Source organism: Cynocephalus volans, chromosome 12 (assembly GCF_027409185.1).
Source record: "Cynocephalus volans isolate mCynVol1 chromosome 12, mCynVol1.pri, whole genome shotgun sequence".
NCBI classification, from domain to species: domain Eukaryota; kingdom Metazoa; phylum Chordata; class Mammalia; order Dermoptera; family Cynocephalidae; genus Cynocephalus; species Cynocephalus volans.
The window spans coordinates 48,840,376-48,865,464 of record NC_084471.1 but is presented as its reverse complement, the minus strand read 5'-3'; the positions used below and the strand labels follow the sequence as shown (position 1 = coordinate 48,865,464).

General features: G+C 35.2%; 1 protein-coding gene across 1 annotated transcript in view; it reads left to right on the top strand.

Annotated features, from left to right (window-relative positions):
* The window catches only part of TRHDE (thyrotropin releasing hormone degrading enzyme), a 394,124-nt gene that overhangs the window by 220,817 nt on the left and 148,218 nt on the right, over positions 1-25,089 (top strand). The window contains exon 6 of the mRNA XM_063076143.1: positions 17,377-17,514. Within this exon, the coding sequence (XP_062932213.1) occupies positions 17,377-17,514 (138 nt within the window). The remainder of the gene's footprint in view (positions 1-17,376; positions 17,515-25,089) is intronic.

Sequence of the window (25,089 nt, the reverse complement as noted above, 5' to 3'; positions counted from 1 at the left end):
CAGTTGTTTGGGAAATGGAAGCTTTTGAAGAACTTCAATGTTATCAAGGTGTGTTAAGTCCAGGAAGTGTGTAAACCTGCTTCTTTTATTTCCTGCTTTCAACGGAAGATCAGCTTTTACTAATAAGTAAGATATGTTTAGAAAGGAAAGAGAAAACAAGAATAATTTATTAGTTTTCATATATATTCACTTATATTTCTATCTAATCAGGTATCTGGGAGGTCTTTAAAGTCACATTACTTCATGTTAGGACTTTCAAAACCAACCAATAAATTGACAGGATTTGACACTTTCTAAGAAAAAAACTTTTATTGAACCTGGAGCCTCATAATAATGCCATTTTTTCTCATATCTAGAAATACTGCAGAGAAAATGAAACTATTCATTACCCTCTCAAATAACAGCAGTTTGCAAGAAGAATTTTCCAGCTTGCTAAAAATTTTCAGACATCACTTGATAAAGTAAGCAATTGATATTGCCAAAAACTATACCAAAATTATAAGACGTTCTCTCAGGCATTAGTGTTCTCAAATACATAGTATTGGTCACAGCAGATGACCTATTATCTGTCCCTTTTACGACCCCTGGTAAAAATGTTATTTTCCTTTAATATATGAATTGTCCAACATCTGATAGATTTAGTACTTTCCTAAGTAAAGAAGAATTTGCTTTGCAAAGCCTCTAACATGAACACAACCAAAACTGAAAGCTGGAGACTTAGAGGGCACCCAAAGAATAATTTATTAATTTTCTAATTATTAATCACCCTTCACCAGACAGCTATATGTTTTAAAAGACATTAGAACACAAATCATTTCTAAGCAAGAAGTGACTGTCTCAGTCCATAACACTTTATGGACTTTTTTTCCTTTTCATCAAGGTTACTTTAATACTGTTCGGATGTTACTAGACAAGGATGTCAGAAATTAAAGTAGTAAGTCCAAGTGATACAAATAAAAAATTGTAAAAGAGTTTCCCGTGAAGAGAAAGCAAAAAAAAAAAAAAAAAAAAAAAGCAATAAGATAATTTGAGATTAATGAAGATTTTGCCTCAGTTGCTCCTGTAACATTTGTAATAATAAACACTTCTGTAGCATTTACTGTGTACCACTTGCGTATATGTAATTATTTACATATATTAATCCACTGTGGAATATGGAGTGAGATATTCTGCTAGGTATCTCGAGAGTGCATATCTTCTCTGTTGTCTTTCTTCTTCTTAAGAGGCTGAAGAGTGTTATATTGGCTAGATCACTGTTCAGTGTGCTATTCAGGCAGCTTTTCTCAACTGTAAATCCAAAAAGATTTTTGGTAGAACATGTTTTGACATTGAGCTGAATAACCTTTGTGGATCTACCATTCACAAATGTAAGTAAGCCCCTTTTGAAAATTTTTATATATTTAGCTTTTTATGTCTCCTTAGAATTGATGAAATAGAATTCTAGTGATTGGAGTCTTATTTTTGTCAGTCTGTGTCATATTTGTCTTTAAAGATGAAGATATGTGGGAATGCCTTTTTGCCCCTAGAACCTACTTCAAAAACACCTGTGTCCAATTAATTCCTTTAATCATTTTATTTTCTCTTCTCCAGATTTTATTTATAGTTCAGTGATGCCTTCAAGTGCTATTAACAGCATACTAGCTCATTCATTCTGTTTATTTCAGTTAAAGAATTAACAAACACCTAAAATGAGCCATTCTCAGTACTAATTTCTATGGAATAAACCTTATGATAATGTTAGTATGTAACTGCTGTGTATCAATTTCTTAACTTTAATGTAGTGGTTTCATTTAGAAGATGTGGATAAGGGTAGGAGGGTTTTTCCCCCCTTTGATTCTTTGCTAACCAACCATGCCCTTGTCAGAAGTTGCTTTTTTTGTGGGGCAGTTCAAAACACAGAGCCATAACCCCAGTCAAGACTGCTCATTTTCATAGATATATTTGGACAACGAAATTTGGCACAGCAAGTCTCAGAGGATTAGCCAAATCATGGAACAGTAAAGACGTTGAGCTACCTATTATTTTTGTATTACATGGCTCAAAAATGTTCTTTAATGTTTGCTTAGATAGTACCTAGTTAATAATGACCATTTACTTTCACTTAGACTTTGAGTATCTTTCTGCTCAGATAAGTTCTACTTTGGAGTCCTGCTTCTTTCTCTAAAGTTCACAGCTTTGCTTGGAAGACGGGTACCTTAAAAAGCAGATTTCTGTCCTTTTGGTTGTAGTGGTGGTGGTACGGTGGTGTATTTTTATCTAAATATTATTTATTTTCCAAGTTTTCTGATTAAAGATGGGTTGAAATCAATTGCTCTTTCAGAATAAAATTCGGCATTAATTACATTCTGTTTAGCTTTCCACATGACTGGTCCAATTTGAAGTACAGGAAACATGGTACACTATTGGTGAAGACTAATTAAAAGCAATAAAACTCTCTAAGCAAAGTTTGTTGCCCTACTTTTAAGACAACAAGGAGCTTTTCTTGAAATCTTTTGCTTCTTTTGAGAGCTGACAGTTCATATCACTTACCAAGCCTGAAAATAATTTGGCTTCCCACAACAAGATATACCTACAGTATTCCATTTCTAAATGAGTCTAGGATGCTAATATTTTAATATTTTTGCACTTTACAAATGGATTGCTAGTTCAGAATTTGCAATTTGAATAGTGAAGGTACACAGTCAACTTATAAATATTATAATAGTTTACTTTGAGATGCAATAATATATTTAGGGTCTGAGTTGATTAACTTTCAAATTTGAAAAAAAATTGCTTTTTATTTTCATTGGAAAGATAAAGACCTCTATGATCTGACAAATGTAAAGTTTTAGCAGGCTAAGTTATTTGATGAATCGACCGTTTACAATACTAAATATTGAAATTAAAGTACAAAAAATGTGTTATTTATTAACATTCATTCATGAACATTCATCAAGTTAATAAGAATTTTGTTACAGAACTCAGGTCATTTGAATTATTATTTATCTCACAAATTAAAATAACATAAAATGAATTAGCCACTTAGTAACCATGTTAATAACATATGGGAATTGATTAGCTCATCCTTGGAATTCTTCCGGACCTGAATGGTATGAGAAAGTTTCCAGTAGAATTTAAACAGAAATAGAATCTGTTTAAGATGATTAGTCAGTATACATTTAAAAATACTCTGAATTATATTTTATCAATCAAATATTAAAGTGCCTTAGTTGGTCTATTATTTATGTCTGCAAAATGCTGGAGACTCTTTGTGATGGATGTGATAAATGAGTGGGTGAATTTTTAAAAAGATTAGAAAATTTGATGTTATTAAAATGTTTTATCAGCTTGTCAGAAAAATTAAGTATAGAGATAGAAGAAATATTCTTACTGCCGAAGTAGAGATAGGACTATTGAAAAGATTAAAGAGGTATTATCTCTCAGAAACTTAAAATCTGTGGGCAGGATCTTGAAGTGACAGTGTAGAAGAGCAGAAATGAGTTCATGTTAACTAGTAAAGAAGAGGAAGCAAGTCTCCCCTACTGGACAATATGCTTTGTCAGCTTAGCGACTATTTCACCATCATTTCTCAGCATTTAACCCAAAGTGTAGCATATATGAAGTGTTCCGTAATAAAATTTGCCAAAAATAACAAAAATTATGAAATGAAATTCAACAGATCATTTATAAAATATCATAGCAGTTTTATGTCGATATTAGGACATTCATTATAAAGGGTATTGAAATTAGAAATGTGTGAAACTACATTGGGTAAGTGTTTGAAGGAAAACAGAGGAAAAGATGTCAAGAAATCCTTAAAAAAAAAAAAAAGAGAATCTAAATGATATGCATGTCTTAGGAGGGTTATATGAAAGCACATGGCATATGGCGATTATTTGCAGTGATTTTTTGGGCCGCTGGAATCAGAATGAGCTATGTAATTAGACAACCTGTTCATAATTATTACTGTGATTGACATTATTTGAAGCACATTCACGACTGTTCCTTAAGACCTAGGATTATCATAAGTAATGAAAACATGAGTTACTGATTAATGATAACTTCTGCCATATCAGTATTGCTGTATCTTTAAGGTTCTTGAGTAAGTCTGTGGAAAGTTCAGAATTTGGTTGTATATAATAAAATATATTTTGTGTTCCATTTTAGTATTTTCCTTTAGCTGGATAATATGAGACATGACATATTCAGCTTGGATGTTGTATTAGTCAGATTTCTCCAGAGAGACAGAACCAATAGGATATGATATGAATAATAAGAGGGAATTTATTAGGGGAATTAGCTCACACAGGTGTGAAAAAAAGTTCCATGATAGGCTGTCTGCAAACTGAATGCCGATAGCCCAGCTCAGTCCAGGTCTGAAGGCCTCAAAACCAAGGAAGCCAATGGTGTCCTTGGTGTAAGTCCTGGAACCCAAAAGCTGATGAGTCTTGAGCTCTGATATCCGTGGACAGGAGAGAAGAATGTGTCCCAGCTCCAGCAGACAGAGAGAGAGATTCACCTCTTTTCTCTGTTTTTTATTCTTTCCGGGCTCCCAGTGGATTGGATGGTTCCCACCCACACTGAGATTGCGTCTTTCCCACGCAATCCACTCAGCCTCTCATACTAATCTCTGCTGGAAACATTTGTAGATAGTATGGTCAACTTGATGTCCATACTATCTCCTTGAATTGTACTTAATCTTCAAATGATACAATATCATAATAGTTTCACTTAACATGATACAACTACCCTGCCTACAACTGAAAATGCATTAATCCCTTTCCTAGAAGAGGAAATATAGTCCTTAGATGATATTTGCCCTTCTCCTAATATCCCATGGCTTAAATGCAAATACTATGAGGTAGGGTTGACAATTTTTAAATGCTGGTATAAAAGTCTCATGGTATATGATAAAGAACAAGAGGAACAAAAAGATAATTGCTTAATATGTGTTCAGTGTGTATACATAGAGACATATTCTTAATATAATAGGGAGAACAATTATAGTTCTCATTTCTGTAACTGGTCACATGGTCAAAGCTGGTATTTATAACTACCTTCTTCTTCCTCCCATTCTGTATTCCCTTTTGCCTTCAGCAAGCACCTCAGCTTGTCGTGGTTCTTTATCTGGTGGAGTGACCCAAACCTTCATCCCTGAAGAGTCTGGGCCATTCATAGTCTTGCCTGGATTTGGCTGTTGTAATTTTCCATTGACCTTAATCACAGGGCATGGTAGTACTAAGAGATGTCCTAAGGGATCTCCTATATTCCAGATATAATCTTCCTTACCTCCATCCTAAAGTAGTAATCCAATTTCCTCTTGGTAGTCTGGGTCAGTCACTCCTGCCAACACCATAATTCCTTTCTTAGCCTGTTGACTCAGAGGCATGAGGAGCCCAAAGTGGCCAGGTGGCAGCCTTAACTTCCAGTTCAATGAGATCATTTTTGTGTCTCCTGATGGAAGCATTCCTCCCTCTGGGACCAAGGCCTCTAGAAAAGCAGGAAACAAAAATTTTGCTAGTTCATCCCTAGGGGTAATGGTGAGTGGTGCTACTTCTGTTTCCACCCCTTGATTCTTGGACCCATGAATCCTGGCTATGGGAGAAACAGTACCATATATTGGGCACTGATTTAGAGTATATACAGCCTTCTGGAGAACTTTGCTCCAGCACTACAGGGTATTGTCACTAGCTCGTACTGTAACTGTGACTTCAAAAGGACATCCCACCATTCTATGAGGCCAGCTGCTTCAGGATGATGGGGAACATGGTAAGACCAGTGAATTCCATGGGCACGAGCCCATTGCCACACTTCTTTAGCTGTGAAGTGAGTTCCTTAGTCAGAAGCAATGCTGTGTGGAATACCATGATGGTGAATAAGGCATTCCGTGAGTCCATGGTTGGTAGTTTTGGCCAAAGCATTTCATGCTGGGAAGGAAAATCCATATCCAGAGTAAGTGTCTATTTTCAGTAAGGACAAAACACTGCCCCTTCCATGACGGAAGCAGTGTACTGTAATCAACCTGCCACCAGGTAGCTGGCTGGTCACCCCAGGGAACCATATCGAGGGCTCAGTGTTGGTCTCTGCTGCTGATAGATTGGGCACTCGGTGGTTGCCATAGCCACATTGACCTTGGTGAGCAGAAGTCCATGTTGCTGAGCCCATGCATAACCTTCATCCCTGCCACCATGGCCACTTTGCTCATGAGCACACTGGGCAATGACAGGGGTGGCTGAAGAAAGAGGCCGATTAGTATCCACGGAACAGGTCACCCTATCCTCCTGATAATTAAAGTCCTCCTCTGCTGAGGTCACACTGGAAACAAATATCTTTGCATCCTTTGCCCACTCAGAGAGGTCTATTCACATACCTCTTCCCCAAATTTTCTTCCCACCAATTTAACAGTCATGTTCCTTCCAAGTCCCTGACCATCTGGCCAAACCATTGGCTATAGCCCATGAATCACTATACAATCACACATCTGGCCATTTCACCTTCCAAGCAAAGTGTACAGCCAGGTGGACTGCCCGAAGTCCCATCTACTGAGAAGATTTACCCTCACCACTGTCCTCCGTGGCCTTCAGGATGTCCCAGAAAGGGGCTGCAGTGCCACAGCTGTCCACTTTCGGGTGGTGCCTGCATATCGTACAGAACCATCTGTAATCTAGGTTCTAGCCTTGTCTTCCTCTGTCAACTGATCAAAGGGAATTCCCCCATGAGGCCATAGATTTACTCGTCTGTTTTGTGTTGCTATAACAGAATACCTGAGACTGGGTAATTTATAAAGAACAGAGGTTTATTTGGCTCACAATTCTGGGACAGCTGCATCTGGCACAGGCCTCAGGCTGCTTCTACTCATGGTGGAAAGCAGCAGGCAGCCAACAGGTTCAAGCAGATCACATGGCAAGAGGAAGGTGTGGGGAGGTGCCAGGGTCCTTATAAACAACCAGATCTCATGGGAACTAATAGAGTGAGAACTTACTCATGACCTCCCCCCAACCAAAGGTGTTAATCTATTCATAAGGAATCTGTCCCCATAACCCAAACCACTCTCAATATTGCCAAGTTGGGGATCAGATTTTGACATGGGCTTTGGGGGGACAACACATCCAAACTCTATCATTCCACCCTTGGCTACCCAATACTCATGTCCCTCTCACGTACAAAGTACAATCATTCTATCCCAATGGTCCCATAAGTCTTAGCTTGTTCCAACACCAACATAAAAGTTCAAAGTCTCATCTGAGACCAAAGGCAAAACTCCTTCCAGCTGAGAACATGTAAAAATCAAAACAAATTTATCTACTTCCAAGATAGAATGGTGGAACAGACATTGGGTACACATTCCCATTCCAAAAGGGAAGAATAGGCCAGAAGAAAGAAGAAACAGAACCCAAACAATTCTGAAACCCAGCAGGGCAGACTCCAAGTCCTGCATCCTGGGCAAAATGAGGCATCTGGGCCCCCAAAGCCTTGGATAACCCCGTCCCCACAGTTCTGTTGGTGCTAGTGTCTGTGGCATTTCCAGGCCAGCATTGCATGTTGCCAGTGGCTCCATAGTTCTGAGGTCCTGGCAGCAGCCTGCTCCCTTGGCTCTACTAGACATTTCTCTGGTGGAAGCTCTCTGTGGGGGCTACAACCCCACATTTCTGCTCCACAGTGTTCTAGTAGATGTCCTCTGCTGCAGCTCCACTCCTGTGGCAGGCCTCTGTCTGAGCCCCCGGCCTTTCCATACATCCTCTGAAATCTGTGTGGAGGCTGCCATGCTTCTGCTGCTCTCATGTTCTTCTGGCCTGTAGATTTAACAACATGTGTACGCCACTAAGGTTTCCAGCTTGTGCTTTCCAGAGCTGCTGCATAAACTATACGTGGGGCCGCTGAGGCAGGGCTGCTCCAGCCAGAGCAGGTGGGAAGCAGAGAGCAAGATCCTGAGTTCTACCCCAGGTCTGTCCTCCAGAACAACTCAGTCCTCTGAGGCCTCCGAGCTTGTGATGGGAGGAAAATCCTTCCAGACTTTTGAAATCCCTTCAGAGCCCATCTCTCACCATCTTGGCTGTTAGCACTTGGCTGCCTCATTCCCATGCTAATGCCTTTAGCAACCAGTTTCTCTGCTGTACCATTGGATTTTTCTCCTGCTCTCTGCTTCTCTACCACATGGCCAGGCTGCAAATTTTTGAAATGTTTATGCTTTGCTTCCCATTTAATTATAAATTCTGGCTTTGTGTCATGCCGTTGCTGCCATAACTCAACATAGGCTGTTACGAGTAGCCATGCAGCTTCCTTAATGCTTTGCTGCTCAGAAATTTCTTCCACCAAACATTCTGGTTCACAACTCTTAAGTCCCACTTTCTACAAAGTCCTAGAGCCTGGACACAATGCAGCCATGTTCCTTTTTAGGGTGTAGCAAGGGTGATCTTTTGTCCAGTTTCTGGTAAGTTCCTCATTTCTATCTGAGATCTCATCATCAGTATTGCCTTTACTGTCCAGATTTCTATCAGCATTCGGGTCGCAACGATGTAACCAGTCTCTAAAATGTTCCAAATTTTCCCTCATCTTTTTCTCTTCTTCTGAGTCCTCCAAACTCCTTCAACCTTTGCCCATTACCCAGTTCCAAAGCTGTGTCCACATTTTCAGTTCTCTGTATAGCAAACCCCCTCCTTGGTACCAATTTTCTGTATTAGTCAGGGTTCTCCAGAGAGATAGAACCAATAGGATATATTATAAATATATAAGAAGGAATTTATTAGGGAAATTAGCTCATGCAATTGTGAAGGGAAGTCCCATGATAGGCCATCTGCAAATGGGATGCCGATATCATGACAGTCCAAGTCCAAAGGCCTCAAAATCAGGGAGGCTGATAATGTTCTTGGTGTAAGTTCTAGAACCCCAAAACTGAAGAGTCTTGAGCTTTGATATCCATGGATGGGAGAGAAGAGTATATCCCAGCTCCAATGAATAGAGAGAGAGATTCACCATTTTTCTCTGTTTTTTTATTCTCTTTGGGTCCCCATCAGATTGGATGGTTCCCGCCCACATTGAGGGCGGGTCTTTCCCACCCAGTCCACCCAGCCTCTTATATTAATCTCTGCTGGAAACATCCTCATGGACACACCTAAAAAGGTAGCTTTACCATGTTTCTCAGCATTCCTTAACCTAATCAATTTGACACTGAAAATTAACCTTCACAGATGTTAAAAGCAAAACATAAGGCGGCTGAACAATGTAGTCACTGAAGAGATTCACAATTTAACCCTCTTTCTCTGTGTTACTCATGTTTGAGAGTTAGTAGCTTAAAAAAAACGTGCAGGGGCTTATCTAGGATTATGAGAGGCATATAAAATCATTCAAGATATTCTCATAGAAATGTAAGCACTTTTTTAGTTTATGCATTGATTAAGGCATCTTAGAGAATTTGTGGCTTGGCAGTGGATGAAATATGGTTGATGGTTGAAAGAAATAAGAACATATGGAACACATTATTTCAGTAACTTGTTGTAACACTTATGTGAAATTACAGAATAATGTTATATCAATAGAGATCTGCCTGGAGTCTTGTGTTCATGTACTACATTGTGTAAAAGGTTATATAAATAAATACAGAGGTAAACTTTTTAGTAGAGTGGTTATTTTATTGTAGGGGTTAATGGCAATTAATTTTTAAATTATTTTTCTGTGCCTACTGTATATATATTGTTGTTTACACAAGTTTGACTCTAATATAAATGGAGTGCTTTAACAAGTTGCACATGAAAATGATTATTAACATCTTGGGCATGTGTATTTTAACATGAAATTTTGAAATGTTAATTTATAAAGTACATTGCTATACGGAAGCAACATTTATTTTCACTAGATCTTTACTTTTATTTCACCTATCAGCATGATTTAGCTGGGTATAAAATATTAACTAGTCAGCTATATGATAGCATAATTTTTCACAATTAAATCTAGGTAACTTTTAACTGATGAAGTTTTAAAATACTTTTGGACATTTTAGAACTTTTAAGTAGCGTGACAATATAAAGTTTGCAGAGTAAAGTTATTTTAATGTTATAGAGAAGCTGGAGTCTAAATAATTTTTAATTTTCCCAGATATGACACTGTGTTATACAAGGGTACTTCAAAAAGTTTGTCGTAAGAATAGAATTAGAAGATAACATGAATCTTTTCATGAACTTTTTGAAGACCCCCTTGCACTTTTGCAAAAGATGATAATTGTAAAGTTATAGTGATGCTATTTCACATATTTAAAACTTGATGTATATTTCATCCGAATATATTTACTTTTCTTGTTTTAATTCCCTGCTTTAACCTTTGTCATAATTTAAATACATCATGAAAAATGAGTAAAAATATCCCATCATAGGATACCTGTATTCCTTGTTCTAATGATTCATGTCGGATTATTTTTAACCTATGGAATCTTAAAAGTCTTTATCACATGGTAATACAGGTTTCCAGAGAGGTAAAACATAAATGATATATCTTCTCCTTGTGATAGATCAACTGAGGTCGAATCAACATGGTCATAAACACTGAAAGCCTTTTTACCCATAACTTTCCCACTACTCTCTACTACCATAGTACTTTATTTAGGCCACTAATACAGCATCCATCACATGGCATTAACAGGTTGTACACATATCTGTCTTCTGTACCATAATGGGAGTTGTTTGGAGGAAGGAATTGTGTCTCAATTGTTGTATTAGTTCATTTCTGTTGCTTATAATAGAGTACCTTATTCTGGGAAATTTATGAAGAAAATAAACTTATTTCTTAAAGTATTGGAGGCTGAGAAGTCCAAAGTCCAGGGAACACATCTGGTAAGGGCCTTCTTGGTGGGAACCTCTACAGTGTCCTGTGGTGACCAGGGTGTCACATGGCAAGAAAGGGCTTAGCAAGAGAGCTAACCTTCTCACTGGCTGTCCTTATAAAGCCATCAGAAGTACACCCATTACTCCATGAATGGATCAATCCATTCATGAGGTCACAGTTCTCACAGTCTAATCACCTTTTAAAGGCTCTGCCTTTCAAATATCATAATTGGATTTCCCACCCTCTTAACATCATTACAATGGAGATCAAGTTTCCAATACATTAACTTTTAGGGGACACATTTGACCCATAGTAATAGAGTTTTCCTAGCCTCTAACATAGGACCTCCCATATATGAGGCAGTTAGTAAACATATGTGGAGTTAGATTGCAATGTTCAAATAATTTTAGTCAGATGTTCTTATTGGTTTGACTCCAAGGATTAGAAAAGTGCCTTCATTATAAACTGGAATGAGATATTGCTTTACATAAACACATGAAAATACTATAAAAAAGAAAATATTTGTATCTATTTGGATGTCTATATGTATATCTACATATGTATCTATATCTATGTCTATATTTATGTTTATATCTCTATTTAATTTATCCATTTTGGGATTCCAAAGTAAATACCTTGTTTGATTACCATTGGTCATCACAAAATTGAACTAAACTTTAGAGAAATAATTGGTACAATATTTTGTGATCACAAAGATAAAACTTGTGGCTATTTGTGCACAATTATGTGATATTGCCCTATTTCTCTGTTTCTAGTTACTCACCACTGTAGGCCACTTTTCCAATACTTAGTCAGTTATCTCTCTAAATGTAGGCTTGATGATAGCACTTCTTAACTCTCAGTTCCTGACTTAGCACAGAGAATCCTTGATGATTTTGCCCTTGCCTATTTCTCTGTACTTATCACTAGTAATTTACACTGTTATACTCCCTGCCTTTTGTCATACAAACGTCTGTATTCCCCTAAACAAACCATGTTGTTTCAGGTCTTCATGATTTTTCCCACACATTTCTTTCTGACCAAAATGCTTCTTTATGCTACTGCCTTCTAGAGAACTCAAATCATCCTTACACACTGAATTCAAACTATCATCTCAGAAGCTTTTCCTGTCCTCTCTCAGGCAGAAAACATCACAGCTTTCTCAGTGTAGTCACACTACATCCTGAACCTACTTCTACTTTTACGTATAGCAGGTCATGTTTTAATATTTTTTTCATCTTTGTCCTACTACAATAAAGTCTTTAAATTAGGATCCATGTTTTTACATATCTCTATCCCCAGAACCAGGCATACCATCTAGAATATAGCAGGTGCTTAATAAATATATGTAGAATGAATTCTCTTATTTCATCTTCATAACCACAAATGGTTACAAATGAGGGGATGCGGATGTCTAAAGTTTGAGCAACTTACTCGAGGTCATACAGTTGCTGAATGGCAGTTGTTTTCTTCCAGTCCAGGGCTCTTTCATCAACTTTGCACCAATGTGCATGTCTTTTCTCCTAGAAATACCAGAAGAGTCATTTATGTTCAGATCCATCCTCCTAGAAAACTGAGTCCTTGTGGCTGCTCTGATGTAACACATGACTGCCTGGAGAATCTTTCTTTTGCTTCTTCTAGGCCTGTGAATGCCTCACCACTGCTTGAAATGGCTCAGTCTTGGCTCTCATCTTCCTTGTCTCTGGTTTGATGCATCTGACTTTCTTTAATCTATATTCAGATTATTCTCTGTTATTTTCTTTTTTCTTTTTCTTTTTTCTGGTGACAGAGGCAAAGTATCTGCCTGGTATTGCTCTTCTCTAAAATTAGTCAGCCTTCCTATAGGACTGTGCCAATATCCTTAACCTTTACTTCTTATTTTCTCACCCCTCACTACTGACGGTGGCTAGACCAGGCATTTTCTCCTTTAACCCCTCAGTCTTTGACACCTTCAGACAGAAGCCATTTTGAGACATAGAAGAATGTAATTTCTCAGTTGTATTTAATGCTTTGATAATAATTATTAACAATTTCCTTCACGTATACCACTAAATACCAATATACGAAATGCAAATATTATAAGAAATGATTTTTGAAAAAGGAGTGGATTTTTTTCTGAGACTACATTTATATTTCTATACAGACTATTATTTATTGCCAAAAGATTTTTAGCACTTGCCACTTATGTTAGACCCAGGGTTTTGCTTTCAGACGCCTGTAGCACATCTCTTTTTAGATATTCACTGTCATTTTCTTTGCAAAATCTTTAAAACTGATTTTTTTAGCTTGTGCTCTGAGCCAAGCTTTTTCCATTTCTCCATAGTTCCTCCCAAGGTTTTTTTGTTGTTGTTGTTGGGTTTTTTTGTTTGTTTGTTTTAGTTTTTTGGTCTTTTTTAAAAATCAAGTCTAAAATCCATGTATTTGTCTTTAAGTATTTCCTCTCATTATCCATTAAGAAGACCAGGGCATCAAAGCATCAGTGTTGGTTGATTATTTCATTTAAATATCTCTCGGATACAATAGTCCTTCAGCAACACCTTGTTGTAATTCATCACCACATCCTACTTTCTGTCTTTGGTCTCTGAATACATCAAGCCATCCTGTATAATGCAGATAAGTTAATTTTCCTAAGACATGACTTTTATTATGTCATTATGCCTGCTACTGCCTATTTATTAAGACCAAACTCTTCAACCTAAACCTAATAATTGAGGATTAAGCAGAGTTTCTTTTTTTCATATTTCCTCTGCTTGGATTTGCCCGTTTTTTTTTTAGTTGTTTCACCCATTTATTTGAGTAACCCCTCATCCTTCAACAACCCACTTTAATGCCACTTCCTCTGTGAAGGCTTTTCTAAACAAATTAATCATTTTATCCTCTGTGTTTTATAGCATCCATCATCTTATAATACAGTTTGCTGTTTATCTGTCTTCCTCTTGTACTTTCTCTTCTACTCCTGAGTTTTTTAAGGTTAGAGACAAGGTTTTAGTAATCTTTTGATACTCTAAATGCAGTACAATATCTGGCTTAGAGTAGGAATCTAATACATTTTTGTTAAATAAATGAATGAATAAATAAAATAATCGCAGCTTTCTTTTCCATGGTGTTCATTATCAACTCCACGTTTACTCACATTTTCTTTACTTTTCTGAAATCTCTTTGCACTGTTCTCCAAAAATTAAAATGCAAAATATTTTTGAAAATAGTTAAAAACAAAATGACACATTTCATATTACTGTAACTGTTTAAATATAGGCACGTATACAGTAACTCTAAGTAGTGTCTGTATTAGGAGGTAGAATTTATGGTCACTTCTAACATTGAACTTCTTTTAAACAGATTTTAAAGTTCTCTATTGTGTCTTATTGTGCCATTTTTCGAAAGTGGTAGATTGACTATCATGGTGACCTTAAAAATATGAAGTAAAATGAAAACTAGCTATTGAACATTCACTACAGATGTATTATTTCCTGTGCACAATGCACGTGCATGCACACACACACACACACACACACACACACACACACACACACACACACCCCAAACATCAACTTTCCTTCAAGGGTCAGATGAAATTCTAACTCTTCCATTAAACTTTCCACAAATAATTATATTTTACAGTATTGTTTTTCTCAAAATTTCTTTAGCATTTCTATTCTTTAAGAGAAAACTATTATTTCATTCATTATTGCCAACTATTTTGTTTTATCTTTTATCTCACATTAGAGTTAGGATTCCTTTAACTTCATTTTAAAACTTTCATAGTCTCAAGTGAACAGTGGGAAATTAATCAATACTTGGTAAGTTTTGCTGTTGATGTTGATTTTGATGATAAATGTCCCAACCAGGCACTGGCAAATCTAAGATGATTTCTTACTTTGTAGTGATGCGGGTGTTTATAAAAACTTAGCACCTTCTCTGCTGGAAACTCTTTGTAGTTCTGTTAAATTGGGTTTGCCTCTGGCTAGAATTGTCTTTTTTTCACCTCAATTAAAGTTATTCTCTTTTCTAGGCTTTGTGAGTGTTCTCCTGCCGGGCTTTTCTCTCTCTCTCTCTCTCTCTCTCTCTCTCTCTCTCTCTCTCTCTCGCTCTCTCTCTCTCTCTCTGTCACTCTCTCTCTCTCTCATTCTCTTAACCTATTTATACAAATAAAGTTTTTTTTCTCAATTACACTGTAACATTCTATCCAAAAAGGTAAAAGATGAATCTTTTGATAATGATTTAATACTACTAAATTTTACCCCTGCTTACTGAAATTCTACTGAGTAGACAAAGGTTTAGTTTTGTTTTCCTCCAAAAGCATGAAGCAATACATCGTATTTAATTTATATTTTCTTTAACAAGAAAGTTTCCTCTTTGAAATTTACTTTTCATTTCCTTTTTAAAACTACGTAGAATTTAGTTTATACCATTATTAAAAAATCATATCTTTAGCAAACCAAGATATGTTTAGTAAATTTTTATATTGATCAATGTATGTTTATTACTAAATATTTAAAATTAGGATTCAAATAAAACATTATGTTAAGTTCTTTTTATACTGTGGTTTTAGGCCAGGTGTTTGAATGACTTGTAATGGAGCAGGCAATCTATGTGAAGAGCTGAATATTACTTTACCGTCAGAATATAATCACATCTTCAATTGGTACTTCTTCTAAATAAAAGTGTTCACTGGTCAAGGTGAGGTATAATTATACATTTCATAATTTCTCCCATTAATTCAAACATCAGATAATTTTAATGTCCATTTTAAAACTGAATGACTAACACAATTGGGTATCTGTTTAAAAGTAACATTAAAGTTTTTATTTTGAAATTGATACATGATTTTCCCTTATTCACTAAGACTAGACCATTTCTCTGAGATCTTATTGTTGATTTTTAGTGTACTTAAAATGAGCAATGTAAATACTGATCTTTTTAATCTTAGAATCTTAAATCATAAGATCCTATTCTGTTCTTAATTCATCTTGAATTATAAAATTAATTTGAGAAAAAATATAATATTAGTTTATGTTATATTTGACACTTAATTCAGTCTCAGTTTGCACTTTTTATCTGTGGCCTCTGGACTGCATCAGCCCTCTGTGACTCAAAGTGCAGTATGATTCAGTCATTGCTCTGTAGTCCTCTTTGATGGGGCATAAACCAGTGCTGTGAAACTCTCAGAACAAAAGAAGACTGAAAAAATTAGATATATGGACCATAGACCATAAAAATTAAGCTATTAGAAAATAAACTTTATAGTGTATAGTTGGGAAGCTAATTAATTAAAATATTAATTAAATATACTAAATCATTGAGTTTAAATCTTTAAAGAAAAATGTTTCTTAAAGCCAGATTGAAATTAACACACTTATATGCCCAGTTAACTATTCTTTCCTTAGCATATTTATCTTTCACTTCTATTTCTTTAAATCCAGGATTAGTGTCATCTCAGCTTGAAATTACAACTCACTCAGAAATAACTTGCTATTTATCTCCTGGCTCAAAATAAGGAGGCTTCAGAAGTGAGTTTGGAATTAGCTAGAGCAATTAAAGCGGTGGAGTATTTAACCTCTGTAATGATATTCCTCGAGTCCCAACTATCTAGGGGCTATTTAGCCCTTGTTTTCTCTTGCAACTTCTTTTTTCTTTCCCTCTTCCTTCAATGAAGGCAGGAGGCCAGGAGGACTAGTAGCTGCCAGCACTTCTGTTAACAAAACCCAATCTGTTTCTTTAAAGCAGACTTTCTTAAAACAAAAACAACAGAGAATTACTTTTTCTTTACAGTTTACTTCTAATATAACAAATCAGCTTTTATTAGAGCAAATACTAATGTCTCAGCATGCAAAGTATAGAAGTCTCATGATTTTGTCTGTTTTTACTACTTCATGGTAATAGATTATTAATAACCTTTTGATCTCTACTTTATGTCCATTATTCCAAATTAACAAATATAGCCACCAATATTATAGCTTGATGTCAATAGTGCTTTTTATTATTTGTTGTGATCTCCTGAAATTCTTTCAGAAAATAAATGTGTGTGTGTGTGTGTGTGTGTGTGTGTGTGTGTGTGTGTGTGTGTGTGTGTGTGTGTGTGTGTGTGGAAAGGCAGAGGAATGGACGGAGGGACACGGAGAGAAAATGAGCTGTTCAAATGGTACTAGAAATAAGTGGTTAAATAGCAGAATAGTTAGTATTCTTATAATGAACTTACCTGAAAAGGTTATTTGAGACTAGAATTGTAGTTTTGATCCTTTAGAATGCACAAGTAAGCCTGCATCTTATCATTTTTACTGTGTTCCCACTGTCCAAATTTGCTTTCACCACCGTTAAAGCACATAGTCCACTGTTTTTATCCATTTAGGGGTTATTATAGTCCATTGATTTTGTTTCACGTGTGCTCAAATCAACCAACCACCTTCATTTTCGAGTAACTTAAGGGGCATTTTATTTACTGGGTTTTCTTTAAAGTTGAGTAGCACCATGTAAGACTGATGAACATCATCAATTAAGCGACATGCACACCATTCATGTTGTCATAACCTTCTGTCATAACCATGAATCACTTATAATACTGTCCCGTCTACTGTATTGCAGGAAAAGCAGAGGTTTCTGACGGACGTTCTGCATGAAGTGATGCTGCTTGACGGTTTGGCCAGTTCTCATCCAGTATCACAGGAAGTGCTACAGGCAACAGATATTGACAGGGTGTTTGACTGGATCGCATATAAAAAGGTGAGAATAGATAAGACCAAAGTGCCAATTGAATATTTCACTCTCCAGGTAGCTAAACTATTTCATGCTAGATGTATTCTATTCTTCTCTTCTTCATAGCAGATCGAAATGGACTGTGTTAGAAAACAGAGTCACTAGATTCATGTCATTTTATGAGATAGGGCTTTGCTTTATAAATCAGTAAAATGGAGACGAATGTTTGACAAATAACACTTAGAAATATTGGACATATTAATGAATAAATGTTTGGAGACTCGATATGAAATTGCTGTATAAATGGTGTTTGGTAAATGTCAGTTTTTATTATTATTAATAAGAAAGCTGACCTATATAGTGACAAGTTATTTTTCACCAGTGCCCCTGAAGTACTTATTCATTTTGATTGGCTTATGCAAATGGGCTTAGGCAGTGACATGACATATGCATTTTACTAGCATTATTTAAAGAAGATTTTGGGAATTAAACATGTTTCCTGGATAGGAAGTATAATAAACCAAATTTTAAAGACTAGACTTTAAATGGCAAAGAAGAATTTTGGCCTGGTCATTAGATGTAAAAGTAAGGTATAATATAAATTTTTTCCATTGTTACTTGCATTAATATTTTTCTTTAACATGATCATGTGCATCTTGGTGTTTAACACTTAATAGTCATTTAATAATTGTTAAAATAGGGTTAAAGTTTACTGTCATCTTTAGTGTAGATTGAATGGCATTTGTTGGGATTTCTATGTACTTTTTATTGATTTAATTATGGTATAAGTTTTTCAAAAAATTACTATTTTTTAATAAAACATTTGTATTTAATAACTAGAGGTTAAACTAATTCATCACCAGTCCTTGGTGTTATTTTGGATATTTGGTTTTGCACTCAGGTAATGACTATTTCATTGGTTATTAATTAGTACTGTAAATTATAATATGCAAAGATACAAATTGTGTTAATAGAAAATGTCTTTTCAAGTAATTTATCACTGCATTGGTTCAAAAGGGTGCTTTTTGATGTTTTATAAAAATAAGTGGAAGTGTCGAACCATGGTAAATTTAATATGTATATTAATTTTTATTTATGAAGTTTTTGGCTAGATTTTGTTGTATGTACATTCAGTTTATTCAACTGTATTGATTCTTTAAAGATAATGCAGAAAATAATTTATTAAGATAAGGAGTTTGGGGATATGTCTATAGTTATTTTTCCCCAAACCCCAATTCTAAAAGACTCTTTGTAAATACCAGTTTTACTTTAGCATGAATAAAATTAGGAAAATATTATTTAGATTAAATATGTTATAAATGTGCTTTTACACATACATAAGACTTCTTCCAGGTTCCACAGATTTGGGAAATTTTTAATTTATTAAAGAAGGTTAAGAATCAAAATAGTAAAAAGAATGAAAATACAATGATTATTGTTTTACCCTCTCTACATTTTGGTGCAGAGGCTTACCAGTTTACAAATGTTTAAAATGAGTAAACTGTGCCACATGCCCAAGACTGCCATCATACTGGATTATGACATACTTGTCTCTAGCTGTATGAGTATATCTTTACTCTTTAAATACTACTGAAGATGTAGTTCTTATTGTGTGTTTTCAAGTGATTGTAGGATCCACCCATTTCCAGTGGTGACTTCTCAAGAAAAATTTCTTTTTTTTAACCGCTATGTCAAGATATTGTATAATTAAACTCCAACAAACTGTGTATATTTAAAGGGTACAAATTGGTATGTTCTTACATGTATATACAATGAAAATGTCACCATAATCAAGTTATGAGCATATCCACCACTATGAAAAGTTTTCTCATGGTCCTTATTAAGTTTTCTTACAAGTTTTCTCATGCTCTTTCCATCCCTTCTTGTTCCTCCACTAATCTTTTTCATTATAAATTAATTTTCATTTTCTAGTTTTATAAAAATGGAATCATACAATATGTACTCTTTTGTTTCCCTCTTTTATTCAACATAATTATTTTGAGATATAGGCATGTTGTAGAATAATGGGTATAAAACAATTTGTTTATTTACCTAGACATTTAGATTCTTTCTGGTTTTGGGCAATTGCAAATAACACTGCTATGAACATTAATGTGCAAATGTTTGTATGTGTATTTGCTTTTATTTCTCATGGCTAAATACCTAGGAGTGTAATGGCCAGATCATATGATAGGTATGTTTAATATTTTAATGCACTACTTAACTGTTTCTTAAGGTAATTTTACCATTGTACCATACTATATTTCCATCAACAGTGTATTGGAATTCTAGTTTCTCCACATTTTTACCTACATCAACTAGGTATAATCAAGTCTTAATTTTAGAAGTTCTAATGGCATCTCATTGTGGGTGTAAATTGAATTTCTCTAATGCTTAATAATTTTAACAATTTTGGTCAGTTCAAAAAACAGTTTTTTTTTTGTTTGTTTAAATTGGGTTGTTTGTTTTCTTATTATTGAGTTTTGAGGGCTCTTTATATATTCTGAATATAGGTCTTTTATCACATACATTATTTGCAAGTAATTTTTTCCCAATTTGTGGCCTGCCTTTTATCTTCATAGCAATGTCTTTCTAAAAGCAAAATGCCAAGAATAACCATTTTTGGTGAAATTCACTTTATTATATTTTTCTTTAATTATAGAGCTATTGATGTCATATCTAAGAAATCTTTGCACAACTCAAGGCCATGAAGTTTTTCTTTTCTTTAAGTTTTATAGGTTTATGTTTATATTTAGATCTGTAAACACTTTTAAGTTACTTTTTGTATTGGTTTGAGGTTTGGACTGATTTTTTCCCTTTTCTCCCTTCCTTCCTTCCTTCCTTCCTTCCTTCCTTCCTTCCTTCCTTCCTTCCTTCCTTCCTTCCTTCCTTCCTTCCTTCCTTCCTTCCTTCCTTCCTTCCTTCCTTCCTTCCTTCCTTCCTTCCTTCCTTCCTTCCTTCCTTCCTTCCTTCCTTCCTTCCTTCCTTCCTTCCTCTACTTTTTGTATTGGTTTGAGGTTTGGACTGATTTTTTTCCTTTTCTCCTTCCTTCCTTCCTTCCTTCCTTCCTTCCTTCCTTCCTTCCTTCCTTCCTTCCTTCCTTCCTTCCTTCCTTCCTTCCTCCCTCCCTCCCTCCCTCCCTCCCTCCCTCCCTCCCTCTACTTTTTGTATTGGTTTGAGGTTTGGACTGATTTTTTTCCTTTTCTCCTTCCTTCCTTCCTTCCTCTACTTTTTGTATTGGTTTGAGGTTTGGACTGATTTTTTTCCTTTTGTCCCTTCCTTCCTTCCTTCCTTCCTTCCTTCCTCTACTTTTTGTATTGGTTTGAGGTTTGGACTGATTTTTTTCCTTTTCTCCTTCCTTCCTTCCTTCCTTCCTTCCTTCCTTCCTTCCTTCCTTCCTTCCTTCCTTCCTTCCTTCCTTCCTTCCTTCCTTCCTTCCTTCCTTCCTTCCTTCCTTCCTTCCTTCCTTCCTTCCTTCCTTCCTTCCTTCCTTCCTTCCTTCCTTCCTTCCTTCCTTCCTTCCTCTGTCCCTTCCTACTACCCCCTCTGCCCACCCACCACCCTTCCTTCCTTCTTTTTGTGTAATTATTCAAAAGCCATTTTCTTGAAAATTCTGTCCTTTCTCCACTGAATTGCCTTTGCTCATTTGTTGAAAATCGGTGAACTATTTATGTGGGTCTATTTCTAGACTATTTATTCTGATCTATTGATATATTTGCCTATCTTGGCTTTAACATTACACAATCTTGATTTATAATAAGTTGTGAAATATGGTCATGTAAGTCCTCCAACTTTGTTAATTTTTTAATAGTTATTTGTTATTCTTGACCCTTCGCATTTCTATATGAATTTAAGAATGAGACTGTCAATTTCTGCACAAACCATGGTAGAATTGCAGGGATTGCATTGTATTTATAAAACAATTCAGGGCGATATTGATTAACACATGAATATAATATACTTCCCCATTTCTGTAGGTCCTCTTTATTTTCTTGCAGTGATGTAGTTTGTAGTGAATAGATCTTTTCTACCTTTTATTTCTTTTTAGATTTATCCCTAAGTATTTCACATTTTTAGGCTATTGTAAGTGGTATTATTTTAAAATTTCCATTTCTGATTTTTTGTTGTTGCTCTATATAGAATACAATTCATTTTTGTATATGTATCTGGTACAATGTTAAACAGAAGTGGTAAGAGCAGATGTCCTTGTCCTGATACTAATTTTAGGGACAATACATTTCATCTTTAGCCATTACGTATGATGTATTTAATTTTTTATAAATACCCTTTGTCAGGATGAAGATGTTGTAGTCAATTTCTACATTGCTGAGACTTTTAATCAGAAATGTGTTTTGATTAGATAGATTGCTGTTTCTGCGTCTATCAAAATGGTTATACATTTTTTTTGGTTTTTATAGTTTGTTAATATAGTGAATTACATTAATTGATTTTTTGGATGTTAGACCATCCTTGCATTGTTGAGAGAAAGACCATTTATTCATAATGTATAATCCTTTTTATAAATTGATGGATTCAGTTTGCTAAAAACATGTTTAGAAATTTTGCATCTGTGTCCATGAGGGATATTTGTTTATAGTTTCTTCTCTTGTAATTTCTTTTGCTTTGTTATCACAATAATGCTAGTATCATAGGATGAGAATTGTTATCTTTTTATTCTTTTTAGGAGAGAATTTTTCTGAAATTTATATTATTTATTCCTTGAATGTTTGGTAGAATTCACCAGTACAGCTATATAAACCTGGAATTTCCTTCATGTAAAGGTTTTTACTAATAATTTAATTTTGTTAATAGATAGTGGGTTATTCAGGTTATTTCTTTTTGAATGAGTTTTGGTAATTTGTTTCTTTTTCAAGAACTTGGCACATGACCTCTAAGATGTTTGATTTATTGGCATAACGTTGTACGTGATATATTCCCTTATTGCCCTTTAATAACCATAGAATCTCTAATGTATAACCTCTTTCATTCCAAATATTGGTAATGTGTGTCCTATCCTTTTTATTTTCCTGATTTGTCTAGCTAGAAGTTTATAAATTTTATTGATCTTTTAAAAAAACACCTTTTTCTCTTTTTTTCTATTTTATAGATTTTCTCTGTATTATTTCCTTCTACATATTTTGAATTTAACTTTGTCTTCTTTTTTCTAGTTTTTTAAGGTAGAAGCTGAGATCATTGACTTGAAACCTATTTTTCCCCTAATTCAGACATTTATTCTATAAAATTTCTCCTACAATTACTTCCTGGGTAATCTTTAAAATTTTGATATATTGAGGTTTTATTTACTTTAAGATAATTTCTAATTTTTCATTTAATTTGTTAATTGCCCCATGGGTTGTTCAGAGTATTATTTAGTTTCCAAATATTTGAAGACTTACAGTAAACTTTCTATTATTCATTTCTTATTTAATTCTGTTGGTATCAGTAAAAATATTCTATATAACTTGAATCTTCCTAGATTTATTTTGGCTTTTCATGGTCCAGAAATTGGTATCTGTTGGTAAATGTACAGTTTGAACTTCAGAAAAATGTGTTTTTTACTGGTGTTGGCTGGAGTGTTCTATAAATACCAATTAGGTCAAGTAGATTGATAGAGTTGTTCAAGTCTTCTATACCCTTATTGATTTGCTGTCTACTTGTTCATTATGCTTTCCTGATGGGCATTCATTGTTTGAATACATTGTACCACACAGTACCAAATCAAACAACTGAAAATGTAGAGAAAAATAGTGGCTCAGTTGCCTGCTGGCATATGTGAAAAATAATCTGCAAACGTGAATGTGGAAAAATGAAGATCAGAACATTTATGCTGAAATTTCATGACTTCATTTTGATAATCTCAATATCAGGCTTTGATGTACACTTGCTGTCTTAATCTAGTTCTCCAATTTGTCTTCAACAGGCTCTTCCTAGCAAAAAGCTTGTTTGTGGGTAATATGCAATAACCAATTTAACTGTCAGTGGATGGGTAAACCATGTCATTCTGGGATATGTAACAGGCAATACAGATGATTGTTTAGCCATAAATAACAACATCTAACATTTATTGAATTCATACTCTGTGCTTGGTACTATGCCAAAATTTTTAAATTTGCTATTTAATTTAATTCTTATAAATGTCTTATGGGGTTGTTACTATCATAATCCTTATTTAAAAGATGAGATTACCGAATAATTATTAATCCAAGAATATATTTCCCCAGGAAATCAAGATCCAGGACCAACATTCTTAATCATTACCATATTTGATGAACAAACTTGGCTGGAACATTCATTCCAAAATCATTTGATAAGCCTCTGCTTATGTTCCAGGCACTATGTGCTAAGAACTAGGGATATAAAAAATCAATAAGAAACAAAGGAGGGACAGCCTATAAATAAATTAGTGTAGTAACATATGAGTATTAACTAGCAATATTTCTATTTCAAATGTTGAAACCTAACTGAAACTACCTTAAGTAATAACAAGAAATTTGTTGATTAAATAATTGATAAGTCAATTGGTTGAATCAGATATTTTAATAATATCTTCAGAAATCTACCTTTAGTCAGTTTCTTGGCTCTTTTTGCCTCTATCCGACTTAATTTCTAGATAATTCTTAGAGAGATGACCCCAAAGAAGTTCAGGCTAATAGGGTCCTCAATTTTTTGATCCTAGTGAACTCAGAGAAAGAATAAATGGCATCCTTCCCAACAGAATCTATATCTGCTTCCCCAGAGGACTGTGATTTGTTCCATTTAGATAATAGATTACCATCGGCAAGTCCCTGAGTCCATGGGGATGTAGTATTCTGACTGGCCATCGTGGGTCACCAGCTCATCCTCTGTGATGGGAGTTGGCCACATAACTGAGGGGCCCCCTAGAATCACCTGAAGTAGGGGAGGAGCAATTTATAAAAGGAAATGACTAGAAAAAAGTAAAGAATGCCAACCTCAGACTCTTAGGAGTTATGATAGAAATATGTACAAGATACAGTCACAGGATGGGGGGCAGTGATGGAGGGGAGCTGCAAAAAGGAAAGAAACCCATTCTGTAGAGGAGGCTCAGAAGAGGACCATGATGGTGCTTAAGTGAAATTGGAAGGAATTTACATGGTCATAGAACAGTGTGGGTTTAGGGTACTAGACAGGCTCGGGGGGATAAGACGGGTAAGAACTTGGGAGACGTTTTCTCTCATACTAAGAAATTTGTATTTCATCCAGCAGATCAAGAAGAACCAAGGAAGAGTTTACAGCAGAGGAGTAACATAATTAAATTGCATTCTAGAAAGAATATTCCTGTAGGTGTGGTAGAGATGGAATTAATATGATAGAGTTGGACAATTCAGAAAAGATTGTAGAGACTTAGAGTTGTAGAATGTAGAATGTTTTTTTCTATAGTGCTTAAAAAAAACTTTTTGCCACTGCTCCTCCATGCTGTCCTCCCTGAAGATCTCTCTCTGAGTCAACATTAACCTCTGCCAGCAGTCAACTTCTCACTGCATCAGTGCTTCATTAGCTTATCCTCTCTTGTAATTATTCCCTTAGTAATTATCCTAATTATTCCCACTTCTGTTTTTGTTATTCTTCCTGAATAGCAATTTC